This window comes from Lactuca sativa, chromosome 5 (genome assembly GCF_002870075.4).
Source record: "Lactuca sativa cultivar Salinas chromosome 5, Lsat_Salinas_v11, whole genome shotgun sequence".
NCBI lineage: Eukaryota > Viridiplantae > Streptophyta > Magnoliopsida > Asterales > Asteraceae > Lactuca > Lactuca sativa.
In genome coordinates, this window is record NC_056627.2 from 154,110,192 (window position 1) to 154,130,087 (window position 19,896).

The window sequence follows — 19,896 nt, forward strand, 5'->3', positions numbered from 1 at the left end:
GTGTTTATCAAGCAAATTGAAGTCCAGCTCAAAAAGGTCGTTCGAAACATCAGGAGCGACAATGGTCTCGAATTCAAGAACAAAGAGTTTGAAGAGTTTCTTGCAGAAAAGGGAATCAGTCATAATTTTTCAGCTCCCTACACACCACAACAGAACGGAATAGTCGAAAGACGAAACTGATCCTTGTGTGAAGCTGCCCGAACTATGTTAAGTTTCGCTTCCTTACCTCTTTATTTTTGGGCTGACGCTATTTCTGCTGCTTGTTATACACAGAACAGGTCCTATCTCAATAAGCGATTCACGCTCACACCATATGAGATAATAAATAACAGAAAACCCAACATGAAATTTTTCCATGTGTTTGGCTCAAGGTGTTTCATCTTTAACTCTAAAGAACACCGCAACAAGTTTGATGTCAAAGCTGACGAGGGAATCTTTCTGGGTTACTCACTCACTTCAAAGGCGTACAGGGTCCTAAACAAACGATCAAGAAGGATTGAAGAGACATACTATGTGACCTTCGACGATAGCTATGTCAAGAAGCTACAGGCCATAGATGACACTGCCAGGGAAATCTTTCCTCAAACTGGTCAAGTCACAGTCTCAATCGCCAATATGTACGAGAATTTTCTGGATCTCTTTGATGAACCGGAAAATGCTTCTCTCTCAGAAGCAGGTGCAACCGACAACAAAATAGATCATATGAAGCAGATGGTCGAAGATGCTGCAAGAAGAATGCATGAAGGAGAATCGCCCACTGATGAATCTCCAACCAACAATGCTTCAGTCGAGGGGGAGCCAAGCTCTACTACTTCAACCGAAGGTCCTTCAACAACCGAAGGTACCTCTCCAACCGAAGATCCCTCTCCAAGCGAAGGTGCTTCAACGCCTGAAAATCCAGCACCACAAGAAACCCCTGAACCTCATGTTTCTCAAGACTCATCAATTGAGGGGGAGCATGATGATATGACGCTTGATTACGATAGCCAATCTGAGCCAGAAGAGATGATCAACGCTGAACTAGATCCAACCTTCGATCCAAATTACCCTCCTCTTACCAAATGGACCAGAGATCATCCCATCTCTCAAGTAGTTGGTGATGTATCTGAAAAGGTTCTGACCCGATCTCAACTGAAGGCAAAACAGACATCCTTATTTTCAAAGGTTGAGTTTTGTATGTTTAACTCATTCGTATCAAAAGTTGAACCGAAGACAGTGAATACTGTCCTCGATCACTCTGATTGGGTTCAAGCAATGCAAGACGAACTGAACGAGTTTGAAAGGAACAAAGTCTGGCGCCTCATTCCAACGCCTCCAGATGCTTCGGTTGTTGGTCTTAAATGGGTTTTCAGAAATAAAATGGACAAGGAAGGTAATGTCATAAGGAACAAGGCTCGTCTGGTGGTCAAGGGATACTGTCAGGAGGAAGGAATAGATTACGAAGAGACGTTCGCTCCAGTAGCTAGGCTAGAATCTGTTAGAATATTTCTGGCTTATGCTGCTCACAAAAACTTTGAGGTTTTCCAAATGGACGTCAAGTGTGCGTTTCTCAATGGAGAACTTGAAGAAACTGTGTATGTGGAGCAACCTCCTGGGTTCGTGAATGAAAAGCATCCAAATCATTGCTACATTCTGGATAAAGCTGTGTACGGCCTCAAACAAGCTCCGAGAGCCTGGTATGAAACGCTTACAAAATTTTTAAAGATGTCCAAATTCAAACAAGGTTCGGTTGACCCAACCTTCTTTCGCAAAAAGGAAGGTAACCACCTTATGATAGTTCAAATTTATGTCGATGACATCATCTTTGGCTCCACGAATCCCAGCTTAACAGCTGAATTCAGAAAGTTGATGGAGACTAAGTTTGAAATGAGCTCAATGGGTCCTATTAACTTTTTCCTTGGTTTAAACATAAGACAGGGACCCGAAGGCATCTTTATCAATCAGGAAGCTTACACAAAGACTCTCCTAGCGAAGTTTGGAATGATGGGAGACTCAAAAGTCAAAGTCCCAATGGCATTCAGCACCAAGCTGACCCCTTCACTAGATAAACCTGCTGTTGACATCACGCTCTATCGTCAAATGATAGGCTCATTGATGTATCTAACTGCTAGCAGGCCTGATATCATGTTTTCTGTGTGTTATTGTGCTCGATTTCAGGCTAACCCACGCGAACCTCACATGCTGGCAGTAAAGAACATCCTACGCTATCTCAAGCGAACCACCTCCTTAGGTCTGTGGTATCCATCCAATTCTGGCTTCTTCGTTCAAGCCTATTCTGATGCTGACCTTGGAGGATGTGGACTCGACCGCAAAAGCACAACTGGTGGCTGTCAATTTCTTGATGGGAAATTGGTCAGCTGGCAATCCAAGAAACAAACATGTGTGTCGTTGTCCACTGCTGAAGCGGAATATATTGCTGCTGCATCCTGCACATCACAAGTGATTTGGATCCAGAGTCAACTTCGAGACTATGGACTCAATATGAAGAAGATCCCACTATATTATGACTCTGAAAGTGCAATTAGGATCTGTCATAACCCAGTGCAACACTCTAAAACCAAACACATAGCACTGAGGTATCACTTCATCAAAGATCATGTGGAAGATGGTAATGTCGAAGTTCACTTCGTAAGAACCACTGATCAACTGGCTGACGTCTTTACCAAAGCTCTTCCAGAAGCATCATTCAATAAAATATTGCAAGGGCTAGGAATGATGGAATCAGAGTCAGTTCCTCACACTACCTATCAATCTCAACCGTAAGAAGCGAAACCAACCGAACGTTCAGGTTCGGTTCAATCATCTGACTCGCTCATCACCTCAAAGGTAGTCTTTCTATGTTGTATATTTCTTGTACCATTTTGGTTTTCTCTATGTTAAAAGTATTTATTTATTTTGTATCTAAATTTATTAGTTTCTCAAAATTTTTCAAAACCAGAACCAACCGAAGGTTCGGGTTCGGTTTTTCAAAATTTTGTGGAACCGAAACCAACCGAAGGTTCGGGTTCGGTTTTTCAAAATTTTGTGGAACCGAAACCAACCGAAGGTTCGGGTTCGGTTTTTCAACATTTTGTGGAACCGAAATCAACCGAAGGTTCGGGTTCTGTTTTTCAAAATTTTCCTGAACCGAAACCAACCGAACGCTCGGGTTCGGTTTTTCAATCTTTTTCCAAGTTTTTTTTTAATTGTTTTTTTTACTCTTTTATAATTTTTTTTTAGGTCTTATTTTTAATTTTTTTTATTTATTATTTATTTTTATTATTTTTTTATATAAATTTCAAAAACTCCAAAAATATTTTCTTTCATTTTTCTTTTTGTGCTTGTTTGTTCATGAGGATATATTTGATAAATTACTTAAGTGTCCCTAGAAGCATGCTGCTGTATGTGTCCCAAGCCTCATAAGATTTTGAATAATTGCCTTCATGACCTGGTATACACAAACCTTGTCTTCCCAATAAGGCTAACTCATTTATTCTAATCGTGAGCTACCTCACACTCTTCTCACATGAGTTAAGAGTCGCCTGCTTGGTCCTTACTTTCGCAGCAGAGGTACTATGTTTTCTTTCACCATCCTCACTACACTTCTCCATTACATTCGTTTCATCCCTGTAACCCCTGAGACTCTCAGAATCTACCACTGAGGTTTATGGTTACACAACATCTGTGTTTATGATCTTAGTTTCGTGCCACTACGAGCTAAGTGAAACCCAAAATTCAACACCAACGAATTGACGGTGACCAATTAACTTGATCAAGTTTTCACCACTGAATTGACGAATGTCCCTTCATGGAATCTCAAATTTTCTTTTGCGTGATTCCAATGAAATTGTTACACACCATAACATTTCTTCCCAAGGGATCCAGTTTTTAAAAATATTTATTTGAAATTTCATATTAATCCAAGTCACTACAAAATCAACTCCAACCTACTTGTTCAATAGACTACACCGGTCTCACAAGTACTTTGTTCACATTCGTTCTTATATCAAGAATTGAATTGTTGAATCAAAGCGAAACTACCCTTAATTAGCCAAATTTACAGAAGCCTTTCAACATTTCTTAATAAATGTTTGATCGTCATTCAACGGGATTCCACACTAACACTTTGAGGTCTCTCTTGATCTTGAAGGAAGAGATTCGTGCCCGGGATCATCAGTTTCGTGTCATAATTGACATCACAGATTATCCTAAAAAGAGTTGCTTTATTTCTTTATCTTTTACACTCTTTGCACGAAAATCCTAGATTTTCAAAAATTCCGTTACTAATTATTTTACAGGCTGGTTTATTACTGAGGGATTACTAATGAAGTTGTGGCCAAAAATTAGCCACGTGGGTCATTAATTGAAAACAGCTGTTTAAAAAGGGGAAAAGACAAAATGTTGCTGACTCGGCGGGAGTTAAATGGATAGAAATTCAAACGACGGTAAAAAGGAGGGCGCGTGAATTTGAAACGGCCGCGCTTTTTCTGACACTTGAGGACGTGTGTGCAATATCGAAGCGTCACACCTCTGGAGTTACAGGCGCGTGTGGAAATGGAAACGGTTCCTTTCTCTGAACCGGCGCTTATTGGGCGGCGTAATCCTAGGACTCTGACACTCTCTCTCCTACGTGATCATCGCACGCCCCAACTGTCACCAATCAGTCACTCAAAAACCCGTTTCATATTTCCATAAGAGATTTGAAACGATTTTTCTCTCTCCTCTCCCACTATAAAAACCCATCAACACCACCTTTTACCTCTTTACTGCCCCCATAATTCCCAAAGCAAAATTACTCCCAAAACACTCTCCCGTTCTTCTTCTTCTCCACACCTGCAACAATGGCTGAATCTTCATCTGTTCATGCCACCTCACAGATTCTTCCCATCAGACCTCAACAATGCCTCGTCATTGATCTGAACCCACTGGCCTATGATCCCTACATGTCGCCGGTGATCGAATGCCTCAAGTACTCCCAGCTTGCTCCGGCATTGTCCAGAATTGAAACGGTGCCACTGGTGGCTCTATCTCAGGTCTATGCGACGGCCTACTACGACAAGGGCGTCGACCGGGTATTCTTTGAAGTGGGAGATCACAAGACTTCCATTTCTCGCCCCCGTTTCTGCACGTTGTTAGGGTTTGCCACTGACTCATCGCGAGTTAACCCGGAGACGATTCCGGTTGGAATGTTCTACAGCATGTTCTACAACATGGGCTACACGGAAGTTCTCACATCCGTCGCCAGGTTCAAGAAGTCATGCCTACCGCCCCAGTGGAATGGGTTATTTACAGTTCTCTTCAAGGGACTGTCAGAGAGGAGCTCAGGATCTGACGGTGCAAGTCGTCTTTTTCTTTCTATCATGTACGGAGTGTACAATGGGATAAACCTGGATTATGGGTTTGTCCTATGGCAACAGCTGCTTCAGAGCCTCTCTTCTACTTCTCGACACTCCGAGGTGTCGCTGGCTCGGTTCTGGATCTTGATCACAAGATGGGCTATGGACAGGTTTGATGTCCCAACTGCTGATGGTGCATCGATGTCTTCTATTGGTACGTTCCATACCAAGAAGATCATCGTCTCGGATGCATCAAAATTCTCCTTCATTGGCTCCATCCCAGAGACTATGTATGGAAGTGTGCCTTCAGACAGCAGTATGATCAAGGCGATCAAGGAGTTAGGGCCATCTGGTCCGAGGGAACTGACACCGGACATGCTGCGCTCGATTCATGATGCCGACAAACCGGTGGCCAGGGGTAAGAAGGCAGACAAGGGGAAGAAACCATCCAAAGCCCCAAAACCTTCTCCCAAGAAGCGCAAACAACCGAAGGCTGCTTCATCCGCACAACCGAAAAGGAGGAAGACCCAACAAAAGCGAAAGCTCGTCATTCCCTCCTCCTCAAGTGAATCTGAAGGTGGGAGTTCGGACTCTGAGGGATCCCAAGGAGACGAATCTCCTCAGCGAGGTAACACACCCCCTCGCTCACCAACCCCGGAGATGGAACTTCATCAATCCCCAGTTCCTTCCCCTCCACCCACAATCCCTATTTCCATTCCCACCATAAACCCCACAATTCCCCCAACCTCTATCCCTATACCTCCACCCATATTCACCACATCAACCGAAACACCACCTGTTACCGAAACCCCAACAGTAACCGAACCTCCTCAAACCCATACACAACCACCCCCCGAAACAAACTCCCCACCCACTCAACCAGAACCAACCAAACCCATAACACCCCCGGCTTCTCCACCACCTCAATCTCCAGAAGACGCCTCCGATGGCGGTGATCAATACCTTGGGGGTGATCACATGAACTTCGATTCGGTCTACTTTAGTCCGTTTCAAGTTCAGAGTGATGAGGAGGATGATGCTCCTGTCACACGGAAGCATCTTCGTGAGCTTAACGAGAAGATTGATCAACTTCTCGTCTCCTCTTCCAACCAGCAGTCCTCTTTGTCTGAAGCTGCCCTTCAGAAGATCGTTGACGCCTTCTCCCGGGCTCAACATGATTCAATGGCCTCAGCAACTGCTGCGATAGACGCCTCCACCCGAGCCTGTGAGGCAGCGACCGAAAAAGTCGATAAACTATTCAATGACGCTTCAATCCTGCTGCAGTCTATGCAGGAAAGCGCCGAAGCCACGAAAACAACTCTGGAACCAGTTGTTCATCAATTGGCCCAGTTTGTAAAGACGGAGTTATCCTCGTTCGCTACCCTCAGACAGAACCTTAGCGACGACAACTCGGCACTTCGTGCCTCCATCGATGCCCGCTTGGCAAAGCTACAAGAGGATCTTGCGGCTGAAAATTCACTGATGGACGTCCTGGCGAGTAAGACTACCGCCCTTAAGGTCAAGAGCACCCAACTTTCCAACTCCCAGCAACAACTGGAAGCTCTTCGATCCGAGAGGGAGGTCATAAAGACGTGTGTTTCGGATGTCCACGCCGCTCTCTCAAACATCCTGGAAGCACACGACCCCATCCTTAATCACTCAGTGAGGCGTACCCTCGCTGAGAAACTCTCTCCGGCCATGGACCTCTTGAGTAAAATTGAAGGCCTACCCAGTTTCGTGTCCATTCCGAAACAAGGGGGAGATGAGAAACAAGGATCGAAACCCCCTCCTTCCTCAAAAGCAACTCACACAACCGAACCACCCCCAACTGGTCATGTCTCGGGTTTGGGTGTGAAGGACAAGGGCAAAAACATTGCAGAGGGAGGAGATGAAGATGAAGATGAAGATGAAGACAAGGAGACTATTGCGGACATGTTAAAGAGAAAGAACAGTCGCAATACTGATGACGATGTCAGTCATGTGGCCCGTGAAGCTGAAGAAGCCGAACGTAAACAAAAAGAAGCCCACGATCTCCTTGAGAGCCGAAAGCTGCTCTTCCCTGCCTGGACCAGGGATCGCATGATTAAAGAGGCCATAGAGACTCCAAGCATACTATGGCTCGAGCCGGTGATATCATTCGAATGCGACAACTCGGTCGATTCACAGTTTGATATGCCGCTGACTCGAAAGGCGTTCATCTTCCACGCCTTCTCTAACATTTTCGAAGTTCCGCATCCGAACGATGAGCTTGACAGGGAGCTCATTGACTTCTACCTGGAGGCCGCTCGCCCTCAATACCTTACATGGAGCGCCCAGAAGATCGTCAGTGTTCGGGTGCTGAAGCCTTATGCCGTGGGGAGATTCACTAACGTAAAGTTCAAGCTCATCCGAGGATCTGCAAGAACTGCTCACATGATCACCCTGGCGGATCTACCCAATCTGAACCCTCATGATTGGATAGTCTTGTACAATATCCTGCTGACAAATGAATCAGAATTTGGTCCCATCATAGACCATGTCAAAAGGATGCTGGCATGCTACATCATGGAGGTGGCCCTAATGGATCAGGAGGTTGCCACAGTTTTTAAGAAGAAACCGAAAGTCAAACCTGTGGGATCGGCCAGTGATCTAAATCAAATGCAAATGGGCAAGATAGATCCGAGGCGAAACTCTGTGATGTTCACTAGAGCCGAAGGACAGAAATGTCTCTTCGCTTTAGCTGACAAACATCTTTACACTAAAACTTGCTTGGAGCACATCTTATTCATCATCAAGCAGTGTAAAGACAATTCGGCTGATGATATCAAGTACTTCAATGATATGATCAATTGGTACATTCGGTTTAGACAGACCATCCTTTCCATAACCAAATGTCTGTTTAACCCCGTAAAGAAGAAGGTACCAGCTTCAGCCGCCGGCCCAAGCAAGAAGTGAAGGTCTCGCTCCAAATTGACGCAAAGGGGGAGATTGTTGGGCTGTAGATAGTTTTTATGTTGCGTCTTTTGGGCTCGTAGATTAGCCTTGTATTCTCCGGTTTGGGCCTGTCCAACCGAGAGCCTTTTATGTACTATATATAAGTTTAATGCTTACATGCATATTAGGTTAAGATTCTAGAAATTATCGATATAGCGATTGATCAAGAGTATTATATTTTCGAGTAATCGTTCTTGTAATCTTCTAATCCTTTACAGTTGATGTTCTTAATCGAGCTCTTCTAAGGATTTTATTTAATCATTCGACACGATTGATTTAAGCTGTTTTGTTCTTAATATTGCTTTCTGGTTTGCTATTATTACTGCGTTCTTGCTGTTTCTTATTCATATACGTGTTCAAGATCTAATCGATCTTCATAGATTAAAAGTTGTTTTAATCCCATCACCTTTATTAAATGATTAGTCAAACATTGGTTATACAATCACACAATATATAGTGTTTATATATAAACCTAACTCATATATATATATATATATATATATATATATATATATATATATATATATATATATATATATATATATATAGGGTTAGGTTATTTTGTTTTTACTAACTATTGTGTGCCCGAATGCACAGATCTGGACCATCGGATGAAATATAATCAAAGGTCATGATTTGAGGGTCTATGATAGTAGAATATGATTACATGTACCATATAATCACACAAATTTCAGCATAAGGACATTTTAGTCAATTAACCTATATTAAAAAAAGGAAATTTTTGGATTTTTAGGGATAATTAATTTCTTTATTTATTAAAAATCTGAATATTTTAAATTAATTCAAATTTAAAAATCCAATTTTATTCTGTTAGAATGATAGAATGCCAACCATAAACTAGTAAATATATTTTTCGATCTTATTCTGTCAGAATGATAGAATGTCAAACATAAACTAGTAAATACATTCTGAAAGAATACACAAATCAATTCTTGAACTAAATAATATAACAAATAATTACATTGTATGATTGTGATTCATTGAATAATAACAACATTCTGAAAAAAAAATAAAAAAAAACATCAAAATCTAACAAAAACACTAATCTATTCTGAAAGAATATTATTTTTAAGCAACACTTTATACATTGTAGCATAACACATTCTGGTTTAATACACTCTTGTTCTATATGTTTTCTTCCTTCTCCACATCAATGTTAGCCACTTTAAAACCTGAATCCACAAAGAAAAGATAATCAAGTTTCAAAAATTAAACAATTCAATGCATTCAAATAGAATACAACAATAAAAATTCTTATAGAATAAACTATTCTTGCATAATGGTTTTGAATATTCTTTACCTTCTTCATTCTGAAAGAATAATAGCCTTCTTCAAACTAAAGCCCTCTTTATTCTAAAAGAATATTGCCCTCATTCTGAAAGAATTTTTAGGTGAACATTCATTTGGTAAAGCAAACAAGTTATATTACTATAGGTGAAAATCAAAAATTATAAAGTTTGAAAACATTTAAAGCCAAAGTTTGCAAACCTTTAAGTATTATTCAATTAACTAAAATATTTAAGAGAGAGAGAGAGAGAGAGAGAGAGAGAGAGAGAATGTGAATGGAATGGAGTCAGTCGTTACCTTGAGAAGGTGTAGTAACACATCGTTTTGATGCCAACTCAGTTGCCCCTGGGAGCTGCAGCTTTCTGGGGACGAAAGGGTAATTATGTGTCAAGATAAACTAAAGGCCGCAGGAACTGTATGTATAAATCCATAATCTTCACCATCTACAAAGTAAACACAGATTGTAAAACAACAGGAACAAACACAGAGAACACCCATTGACATTGAAACCACAAAAACCTAAACAGCCATTAGGAATATACATAATTGAAACAATACCTTACAACTCCTTACCAAATCCATCTTTATCTGAATACATAGATTGCACCTAATAAATCAGCAACAATCAAACCGATAAAAACAACTCATCTCCTTCCCCAAAATCTACGACGAATCTAATGGAAAATGTTCAAAAGAAGATGAAATTAAACACCTTTAAAACATATTAGAAAACAAACAATTCAAGAATAACAAGATCAATAGTGTTCCATTCCACCTAAAATTGAACAGAAATTAGGGCGCCATACATGAAGAATAAAGTTAGGGCGTGAATTGAAACGATGACTGCATGTTTCTGTCTCGAATCCACTACATCTTCCTCTCTCGACTCCTCTATATTGGTGCAATCGATTGGAATAACGACTCATCAAACATCGATTTGAAGTAATGGAAGCAGTACGAGGTCCACCGATGTGGATGGACACTAAGTAATTCTTCTAGAAGGCCAGGAATATAAAGGTTGACTGCAATGGTTGGGATCGATGGATGCAGAAAAAAAAACTTGGAACAACATCGATCTTCTGCTTATACACAGAAGAAAGGGAAGAGGCTTCCCTCCTTTGATCGAAACCATCTCTGACGGATTTTTGCGGCCTATCGGTTGAATATAAACAGGGGAGAAAACGTAGGTTTTAGAAAGTTAATGAATTACCATAATTAAATATACAAGATTACTATAATACCCTTATATGTTTTATTTAATGATTTATTATATCCTCAATTCTCATTGGTGCATACATGCACACAATACTTGCTAAAAACATTTGAACCTAGCTCTCTCTCTCTCTCTCTCTCTCTATATATATATATATATATATATATATATATATATATATATATACACACACACACACACACACACACACACACTAGTTTATAACCCGTGGGAACCACAGGTTATAAAATTAGTTAAACTTTCATAATAAAAATTTATAATTATTAATCAGTTATTTTAAATAAATTATTAATTAATAGATATATCAAACTTTAAAGTTATTAATACTTCAAATTTAACATATAATTAGAGACTGCAAATTTGAATTTTGAAATAAGTTGCCTAATATATCTACACGACACATGATATAATATTAATAAGGAGCTGTATTAGAGTGACACATAACAAAAAGAGATTAAAACTATTCATTTATTAGAATAGGAATATATATATATATATATATATATATATATATATATATATATATATATATATTGAAACGACCCAAAAATTTCATTTTCAATATCACCAAAAACCATAAATCTGAGTGTTATATAATAAAACCACACACTATGTATCTCAAACCATAGTAAAAATACTGTGAGGAATACTGTATCATAACTGTAACAAATCATAATCAAGAAACTGAATCAACTCCCAGGATAAAAACTGAAGCTGTGGTGTGTGCGATGCCATCATCCCGAGCTCTTCCTTTTGCTTGCGGAAGTACCTGAAACCAAAACTGAAACTGTAAGCACGAAGCTTAGTGAGCTCCCCCAAACTACCACATACCATACAATACATATAAAGCACATACTGGGCCTTGCCCTCTGACTGGGACCCCGTCCCCTGCATCGGACCGAAGTCCGGACTAACTATCTTGGACCCCGTCCCCTACATCGGACCGAAGTCCGGACTGACTGACTGGGACCCCGTCCCCTTCATCGGACCGAAGTCCGAAGCTGACTGGCTGGGACCCCGTCCCCTACATCGGATCGAAACCCGAAGCTGACTGGGACCCCGTCCCCTACATCGGATCGAAACCCGAAGCTGACTGGGACCCCGTCCCCTGCATCGGACCGAAGTCCGGACTTACTGAACACAACATAGCATAACATATCAACTAGCATAAACACATAAATCCTGTCTGAGCCACGGAGGCGTCAAACATACTAACTACTGCAATGTACCGAAGTCCAGAAACTACTGCTAACTGAACGGGCCGGCATTGTGGCCTTAGACCCGTTCCTACTGGAAGGAAACTCACCTCGTGAACTGGCTGTTGTGTGTATGGCTCTGGAAGCTAACTGCTGCTGCTCCGGTATCTCCCCGGCTACAAATCCATAACACACTCAATCAAATGCTAATCATTGCACTAGGGTAAAATGACTCTTTTACCCTTGGTCAAAGTCAATTCTCCTGGTCAAAGTCAACTCTCCTGGTCAAAGTCAACCCACAGTTGACCTGACTCGCCGAGTTGGGCCGCCAACTCGCCGAGTCCCTATTCTCACTTCTCAACCCTACTCGCTGCTACTCGTCGAGTATGGCATCAACTCGACGAGTTCCCTTTCGAATCTAAAACTTCAGGCAATCTGCATCCGACTCGCCGAGTCATATGAACAACTCGACGAGTTGTTCTTCGAGCTAAGAAGATTGCCTTGGACTCGCCGAGTTGTATGAACAACTCGCCGAGTCCCTCCATTACTGAGTCTGACCTCAAACTCGCTGAGTCCACTCTACCACTCACTGGTCCCACTCGGCATCACTCAAAAAGGGAAAATCGGGGACTCGCGACTCGACTCGCTGAGTCGTTCTTCCGACTCGCCGAGTCGCTTGCATGTAGCAACTCTAAACTCGATTCTGCTTGAATCCAGTGTATAAAACTTATAGATCTGGACTCCCTTAACTCGATTAGCACGTAAAGATTCTATCTTTACGTGCCCATATGCGTCCATGAAGATAAAATGGCTCAAAAAGCATAATAAAGGCTAGATCTAGGGTTTTCATGCAAAGTATCTTCAAAAAGGCAATAGATCCGGGCTCTACAACCCCTAAATGAACAGATCTCAGGATATCTCGACCTATTAGGGCATCCATACATTCATAAGGCTTGAGAAAGGCATCAAACTAGTTCTAGAAGATTTCTAATGGAGGTTTAAAGCATAAAAGGGGAGGAAATCCAAAGAATACCTCAATGAACTCTGATTTTCCCTTGGATCTTTGCTCTACACCTCTTCTCCTTGCTCCTTTCTTCTTCTTCTTCTTCAAGCCTTTAAAATTTCACACAAGAACACTTAGATCACTCAAGGATGGATTAGGGTTTTCTCACAGCTCTCTGAGGGTGAAGGAGGCGAGATTGGGGGCTATAAGGTGGTTTAAATAGTGAGCAACCCGAGGATTTAGGGTTTCTTCCAGGCAGGCAGACTCGCCGAGTCCCGAATATGGACTCGCCGAGTCGCCGACTAACACGTGCTCGAAATCCCGTCCCTACTCGGCGAGTCAGGCTATGAACTCGTCGAGTCCCTCTTGCAAACTTCTAATTAAATACTATGGAATCATCGTACCAGAGACGAGTCGTTACGTATATATATATATATATATATATATATATATATATATATATATATATATATATATATATATATGGAAGGGTTATATGGAAAATGAATGATTAGGGCAACACATATGTGAATCAATGAAAACATGACAATACATCACTTTAGGGTAACTACATAAATGACTTCCACAATACATTACTTGTGAATAAAGAAATGGACACGTGTCATTTGATTATTGGTTGCAGCGTATGTTGCCCTACTTATTTGTTTTTAATAAATAACTTCCATAATACATTATATTTCCAAAGTTGGCATTTTATATTTTAGTAGCCCAAGATCCAAATGCACAATTTACTTAAGATATAACCCAACAAGAGATAGGTTAATACAACATAAAATTAAATAAAGAAAATAAATGAAGAAAATAAAATAAAAAATGAAACAGTGATTCATTTAAATAGCAAACCACGTGGTTTTATAGTCTACACTCATTAGTAGTTTAACACCGGTAAATGTGCACCAATAGCTTCTAGCGACTTTTTGCATGATATTGTAAGATTAATTGGACTTGTTCCCTCTTATCTAAATGGTTTTGTCTTCTAAACCCAACGGAGGAACGCTTCCAACCATTAAGTAATTAAATTTCGAATATATAGGGTTAGGTTCATGTGAGACGGCTTAATTTTGTTAGACCGTGAGACGCAATCCTAGCCACTAATTTTGTAGAAAAAAAATATATTTTTAAAATACAAAATAATTGAAAATTTTCAAATTTTTTTTCAAATATTATTTTCGTCATTTATATTTTCCAAAAAAACAAAACTAAAAAACTACAAAAAAAAAAAAATAATAATAATAAATACATTCTTTTTTCTACATATTCTCAAGGTTGTAGAGCTCGTTACTCGGTACCTGTTCGGCCGACTACCAAGTAGCGAGTACTCGGGAGTACTCAGGGAGTACTCGGATTTGAAATTTTGTGTAGAAATATTTTTAGGGAAATTATATATGTCCAAATCATAAGATAAAATCATAAGTTGATTGAAATATATAACAAAATTAGATACATGTGAATACACAAAAAATGAAAAACACATAATGGTCTCACTTTGTGAATAATTACTGAAAATTTAAGATATATATGTAGTAATAATCACATGTGTGTGTTAAATAATAAATCATTAAGTATATTATACATATTAATCACCGAGTTGACCGAATTTCACAACACTACTCAGTTCGTAAGGGGGCGATCGGGAACTACTCGTGTTTATGTAACTCGCCTCGACAAGGGGGGGAGTATCGAGTACTCAGAGGAGTAATCGGCCAATTCGGCGAGTTTTACAACATTGCATATTCTAATAGAATATTATGATATTTTACATATATGACAATCTAGTAGAATATTCTAACGTTCTAAAAATCACATTAGAATATTTACAGTGTAATATCCTATTAAAATATTTCACGTATTTTAAAAAAAATGGTAATTTATTTATTTTTTTTATTTTTTTTTTTATGTTATTTAGGTAATTAAAGCGACGAAAATAATAATTAAAAAAAGAAGACAAAACTTCAAAAATGGTTCATGTGGTTTTCGAAAATATCAAGTTTAGTCCCTAAGTTCAAAAAACCTCACGGATCGTCCCTGTGGTTTCAAAACTTTGAACATATGGTCATTCCGGCTAACTCCGTTACCATTTAGCCGTTAAGTTAGGGGCAATTTTGTCATTTCACTACACAGGGATCATTTATGAGGTTTTTAATTACTTTTTTTAAAAAAATAAATAAATATTTAATATTTAATATGCAAGGGGTCCTACCCTCCCTTCCTCTCTCTCTCTCTCTCTCTCTCTCTCTCTCTCTCCACCGTTCCTACTTCCTACTGTCATCACCATTCTTCCACCCTTTTCTTTAAATAGCTGCCAGATTCCATTATTTTACTTGATCTGAAACAGATTTCCATGAGGCCTTTTTAATATGAATACATATTCGATAGGTGATGAACACTATGGTCGTTCTTTTCTCCTTTCCTAAGTATAATGGTTATAATTCCTAGATCAACATTATAGACTGGTTTAGTGTCAAGTGTAACATTGGTGTGGAATGAATTTGGATATAACAAAGGAAAAGCTGGTGGAACAGGTCAATGTTTTTGTTCTGTCATTTTATCGAACACTTTATGTGCATAGCTCGTCTGATAATTTATAATTAATTAATGCAAAACGATTCATCCATACCTTAGTATATGAAATCCAGTAGATAACAAGATAACATGGGAATATGCAAGGATGAAGATATGAAATTGAGGAGATTAACAAACAAGCTTTTTTAATAAGAGAAATGCATAAATGCTTCTATTTTGTAAATAATTGGGTTAGGCTTAAGCTCTTCATAGTTGAAATCTCTTCTGCACTGTAACCCCATCACTACCCGCTTTAACTCACCCACCTTCTTCTTCACCGCTTCCTCCTCCTCCTCCTACAACTCTGACATCCACAACAACTCTGAAAGCTTGTCAGACTTCTAACTCTTACAGTTGTTATAACTCTTAATCACATCAGATCTGCATTCAAATCTCTTACTCTCCTCCTTCGGCTTCTCCATCACCAGAGACATAACAGATTCTACAACGACATGACGACCAAAACTTCAAATTCCCACCACCAACTCCAGCGTTGGTGGGGTGATGGTCTAGAACAATCGATCCCAGATTGTTTTGAAGCTTTCCCATTTAATTTGACACCCTTTACTCAAAACCCATGAAATCAACCATGCATAACCTATGAACACCCTTTTTATAAACACGATCTTTTTATGTGGATCAATACATAAAATCTTCACACACATACACACACACACACACACACACACACACACACATATATATATATATATATATATATATATATATATATATATATATATATATAGAGAGAGAGAGAGAGAGAGAGAGAGAAAGAGAGAGAGAGACCCTTTGACATTAGAGAGAGAGGGACCCCTTGCATATTAAATATTATATATTTATTTATTTTTTTTAAAAAGTAATTAAAAACCTCATAAATGGTCCATATGTAGTGAAATGACAAAATTACCCTTGACTTAACGGCTAAATGGTAACGGAGTTAGCCGGAAGGACCAAATGTTAAAAGTTTTGAAACCACAGGGACGATTCGTGAGGTTTTTTGAACTTAGGGACTAAACTTGATATTTTCGAAAACCATACGGACCATTTTTGAAGTTTTGTCAAAAAAGAATTTTCAGGTTTTTCTTTTTATTTTGCATTTTAAAAATACTTATTCTCACACTCTTACAAAATTAAATGGACTCAAATAAACCTAACATATAACATAAATAACAATTCTCTTATTTAATACAATGGTTATCCTGCGTCACAAGCTACCACATAGCTTTAATACACAAATGGGGAGGAGATAGCCGTTTACACAACAAACGTTAAACTCTCATATAATATTGTTCGAGTACATATATGAGCATGTGTCGATCAAACCCTCTTTAATTGATCAACGGTTTCTTAACAAACTCCCTAGATCTCGTATAATCTTCTGGTACGGGAAGATCAAGTTCCGAGCAAACAAACCGTATTACCTCCGCGGTGGCTAAACCCTTGAAAGACATCTTGTTTATCATCACAGAAATAGAAAACCGATTGTCTATGTCACCATATCCTGTCGAACCACCTAAACCCGCATGACCAAACCCGATCACCAAACCCTCGGCTGATTTAATCCTCTTAAACCCGAGCCCAAATGTCCCATCCGGTAAGGCAAAATCCTTAAAATCTCCGGTTGCCAGGAACGCGTCATGAATTTTCGATTTCGGGTTTTTAAAGATTTTAGTCACGGTGGTTGTATGGCTGTTGGTGGTTGAGGAATGGGGTGAAGGGGTGGTGCCGCCGTCCACAAGGGCGGCATAGTAGCGGGCCAAAGCACGGGCCGAGAAGTTTCCATTGCCAGCAGGTTGTAGGGCACGGCGGAAATCAAGCATGTTGGTTAGATTAACCAGAGAGGGAAGCACCGACGGCCCAAGGGTGGCAGGCATGGCGCCATACGGTTGTTTATCAACAGAGGATGCATCGGTAGGAGGAGGAGGAGGCGGCGTATGAAATTCACTTGTATCGAATGCAGAAGTTACAAGACGAGATTCCACGCCTTAATTGTGTATAACAATGAAATTTCTTATCAACTATCAAACAAATAATACATAATACTTGTTTAATCTTTATAAATGCTAGTTATGTGACTAGAGTAGAAAAAGGTAGAATTTGTGAACATTTTTGTCAATCTTACCAGGAGGAATCCCAATATAAAGCTCGCCCTCCAGATTAAGTGGGCGTACAAAAGCTTCTTCAAGAACATCCTTGAACTTCTTCCCAGATGCATGCTGCACGTTTTCAAAAATGTATACATCAATGAAAATAGAGAAGTATATGAAAATTTCTTAATAGAAGATGCATGTAAAGGTACCTCAATGATACCACCACATAACCAGCCATACGACATATAATGATATATCTGTTCACAACCAGGTTCTGTCTCAGGTGAAGCCATTGCAATGCGTTTTACACACTCCTTCCAATTGCACAATGACACGTGATCCCCAATAATGTCAGCAAGAGCATTGTGTAGGCCGGATGTATGATTAAGTATATGATGAACCTACAGTAGAAAGGAAAAGTGATCGATGTCACTCTTTTATTCGAATGTATAATTAGAAATTATAGATAAAATGTAGAATGGAATGTAACCAAATAAACTAACTGTCCTAGATGTTTTTGCTCTTAAACTAAGATTTATTGTATATGTTTGATAATTAGGGTTAGGATAAACAATATTTGCTAGGTGGCTACATAAGAACCAATTCCCCACCTTTATCTGATCTTTTCCATTTACAGCAAACTCTGGCCAAAAGTTTGCGACATTATCATCAAGTTTCAGTATCCTACAATGAAAATGCATATTATGTTTATTTCCTTCCATTCCATAATATGATACCATATATTGGCTATAGCTCCCCTTATGAGTGTTAAAATTAAATATCGAATTGATGAAAATACCCCTTATCAGCCAGCCAATGTATCATTCCTGCGGTGACGCCCTTAGTTGCAGAGAAAACAGGGAATAAGGTATCAAGCTGAACTGGACGAGGATCATCTGCTCCCATGAGTCCAGCTGCAGTATCAATGATCACTTTCCCATCTTTGTATGCACAAACCTAACAAACATTATAATCAAAGTTTTTGTAAAATACAATCACAAAACGTATAATTCAAGCGCTTTTGTGCTACAGTTGACAGGTAAAACAAACACTAATGCACACCAAAACTAAGTAAAAGCAATATGCTAAACGAATTATATTGGAGGAGGGAGTGGTATGCACCTGGATTCCAAGTATTTTATCAGCATTCCCTAATTCAACCAAAAGGTCCCGAAGCTTGGCTTCTACATCAGAATGGATTGGAGTTTCACATAACCATTTTGTAGCAGTGGATGTTCCTTTATTCATGTTGCTGAAACAAAAATAGCTAGTGAAGTAGGATTCGTATAGATATGAGCAAGTGTGATTAAAGAATTAATTGCCACTGATTACAACAGAGCAAAATCATACCTTTCAGAACAGATTTAGGAAAATGACTGATCGTATTTAGATAACATATGCTATCGCTGATCGAGGATGAAAAGCCGGAAATGATGTTAAATTCTAATAAAGATTAATCTTTCCAACAATGTTGGGTCGGAAATGACCTTTGCGATTAAAACGTTCAGCATCTTTTCTTTTAAGTTCCATCAATTTTTGTGAACTTTCATATATTTTGCTCTTCACCCTCGGCCACATATCTCATGCTTTACTAAAACAAAAAGCAATTTGGCATTATATATTCGTATACTCCCCTATCGACATAAAATTTCCCTACCTGTAAGGTCTTTTTATTATTATTATATACCGTTCTACCGACAAAACTTTTCCCTACCTATTAGTTTTTTATTTTTATATTATACAGATATTATTAATAAATTAAGACAATTATATATCCTATTAATATTTTTAAAGTAACAGTGATAAAAGTTGATATGAGACCATTCAATAAAGTTGATATTACACCATTCAATATGTATACTTAATAATTTCACTTTATCAAATATCTTTTTCATATATTTTCAATTGTTTTGTCTCTCTCTCTCTCTCTCTCTCTATATATATATATATATATATATATATATATATATATATATATATATATATATATATATATATATATATATATATATATACTAGCCGTTTACCCACGTCAAACGACGGGTGCAAATATTAAGAGACGTAAATTAGTAAAACATGTAATTTGTATAGGGGAAAGAAATAATGAAATCATCTAGTTCAGCTAAATTGGGGAAATGCCTAAATATAGAGTGTGTCGAGTCAAGATAGATGATGAGAGAGAAGCGGTCAA

General features: G+C 39.0%; 1 protein-coding gene across 1 annotated transcript; it reads right to left on the reverse strand.

Moving 5' to 3' along the window:
• Positions 1–16,773: 16,773 nt before the first annotated feature.
• Positions 16,774–19,293, reverse strand: LOC111890456 (uncharacterized). The gene is made up of 7 exons (XM_023886576.2): positions 19,056–19,293; positions 18,828–18,957; positions 18,505–18,662; positions 18,317–18,389; positions 17,915–18,106; positions 17,738–17,831; positions 16,774–17,599 (listed from the first exon to the last, which is right to left on the reverse strand). Exons 2-7 carry the CDS (start codon positions 18,951–18,953, stop codon positions 16,944–16,946), a joined length of 1,299 nt encoding a protein of 432 aa, XP_023742344.1. The 5' UTR covers positions 18,954–18,957; positions 19,056–19,293; the 3' UTR covers positions 16,774–16,943.
• Positions 19,294–19,896: the final 603 nt, after the last annotated feature.

Excerpts from the sequence above, each read along its gene's own strand:
- LOC111890456 (XM_023886576.2), bottom strand. The coding sequence starts at position 18,953 with ATGAATAAAGGAACATCCACTGCTACAAAATGGTTATGTGAAACTCCA. Across the intron at positions 18,663-18,827 it reads ATAAAATACTTGGAATCCAG|GTTTGTGCATACAAAGATGG; the intron begins GTGCATACCACT and ends AATGTTTGTTAG. Across the intron at positions 18,107-18,316 it reads ATGGAAAAGATCAGATAAAG|GTTCATCATATACTTAATCA; the intron begins GTGGGGAATTGG and ends TTTCTACTGTAG.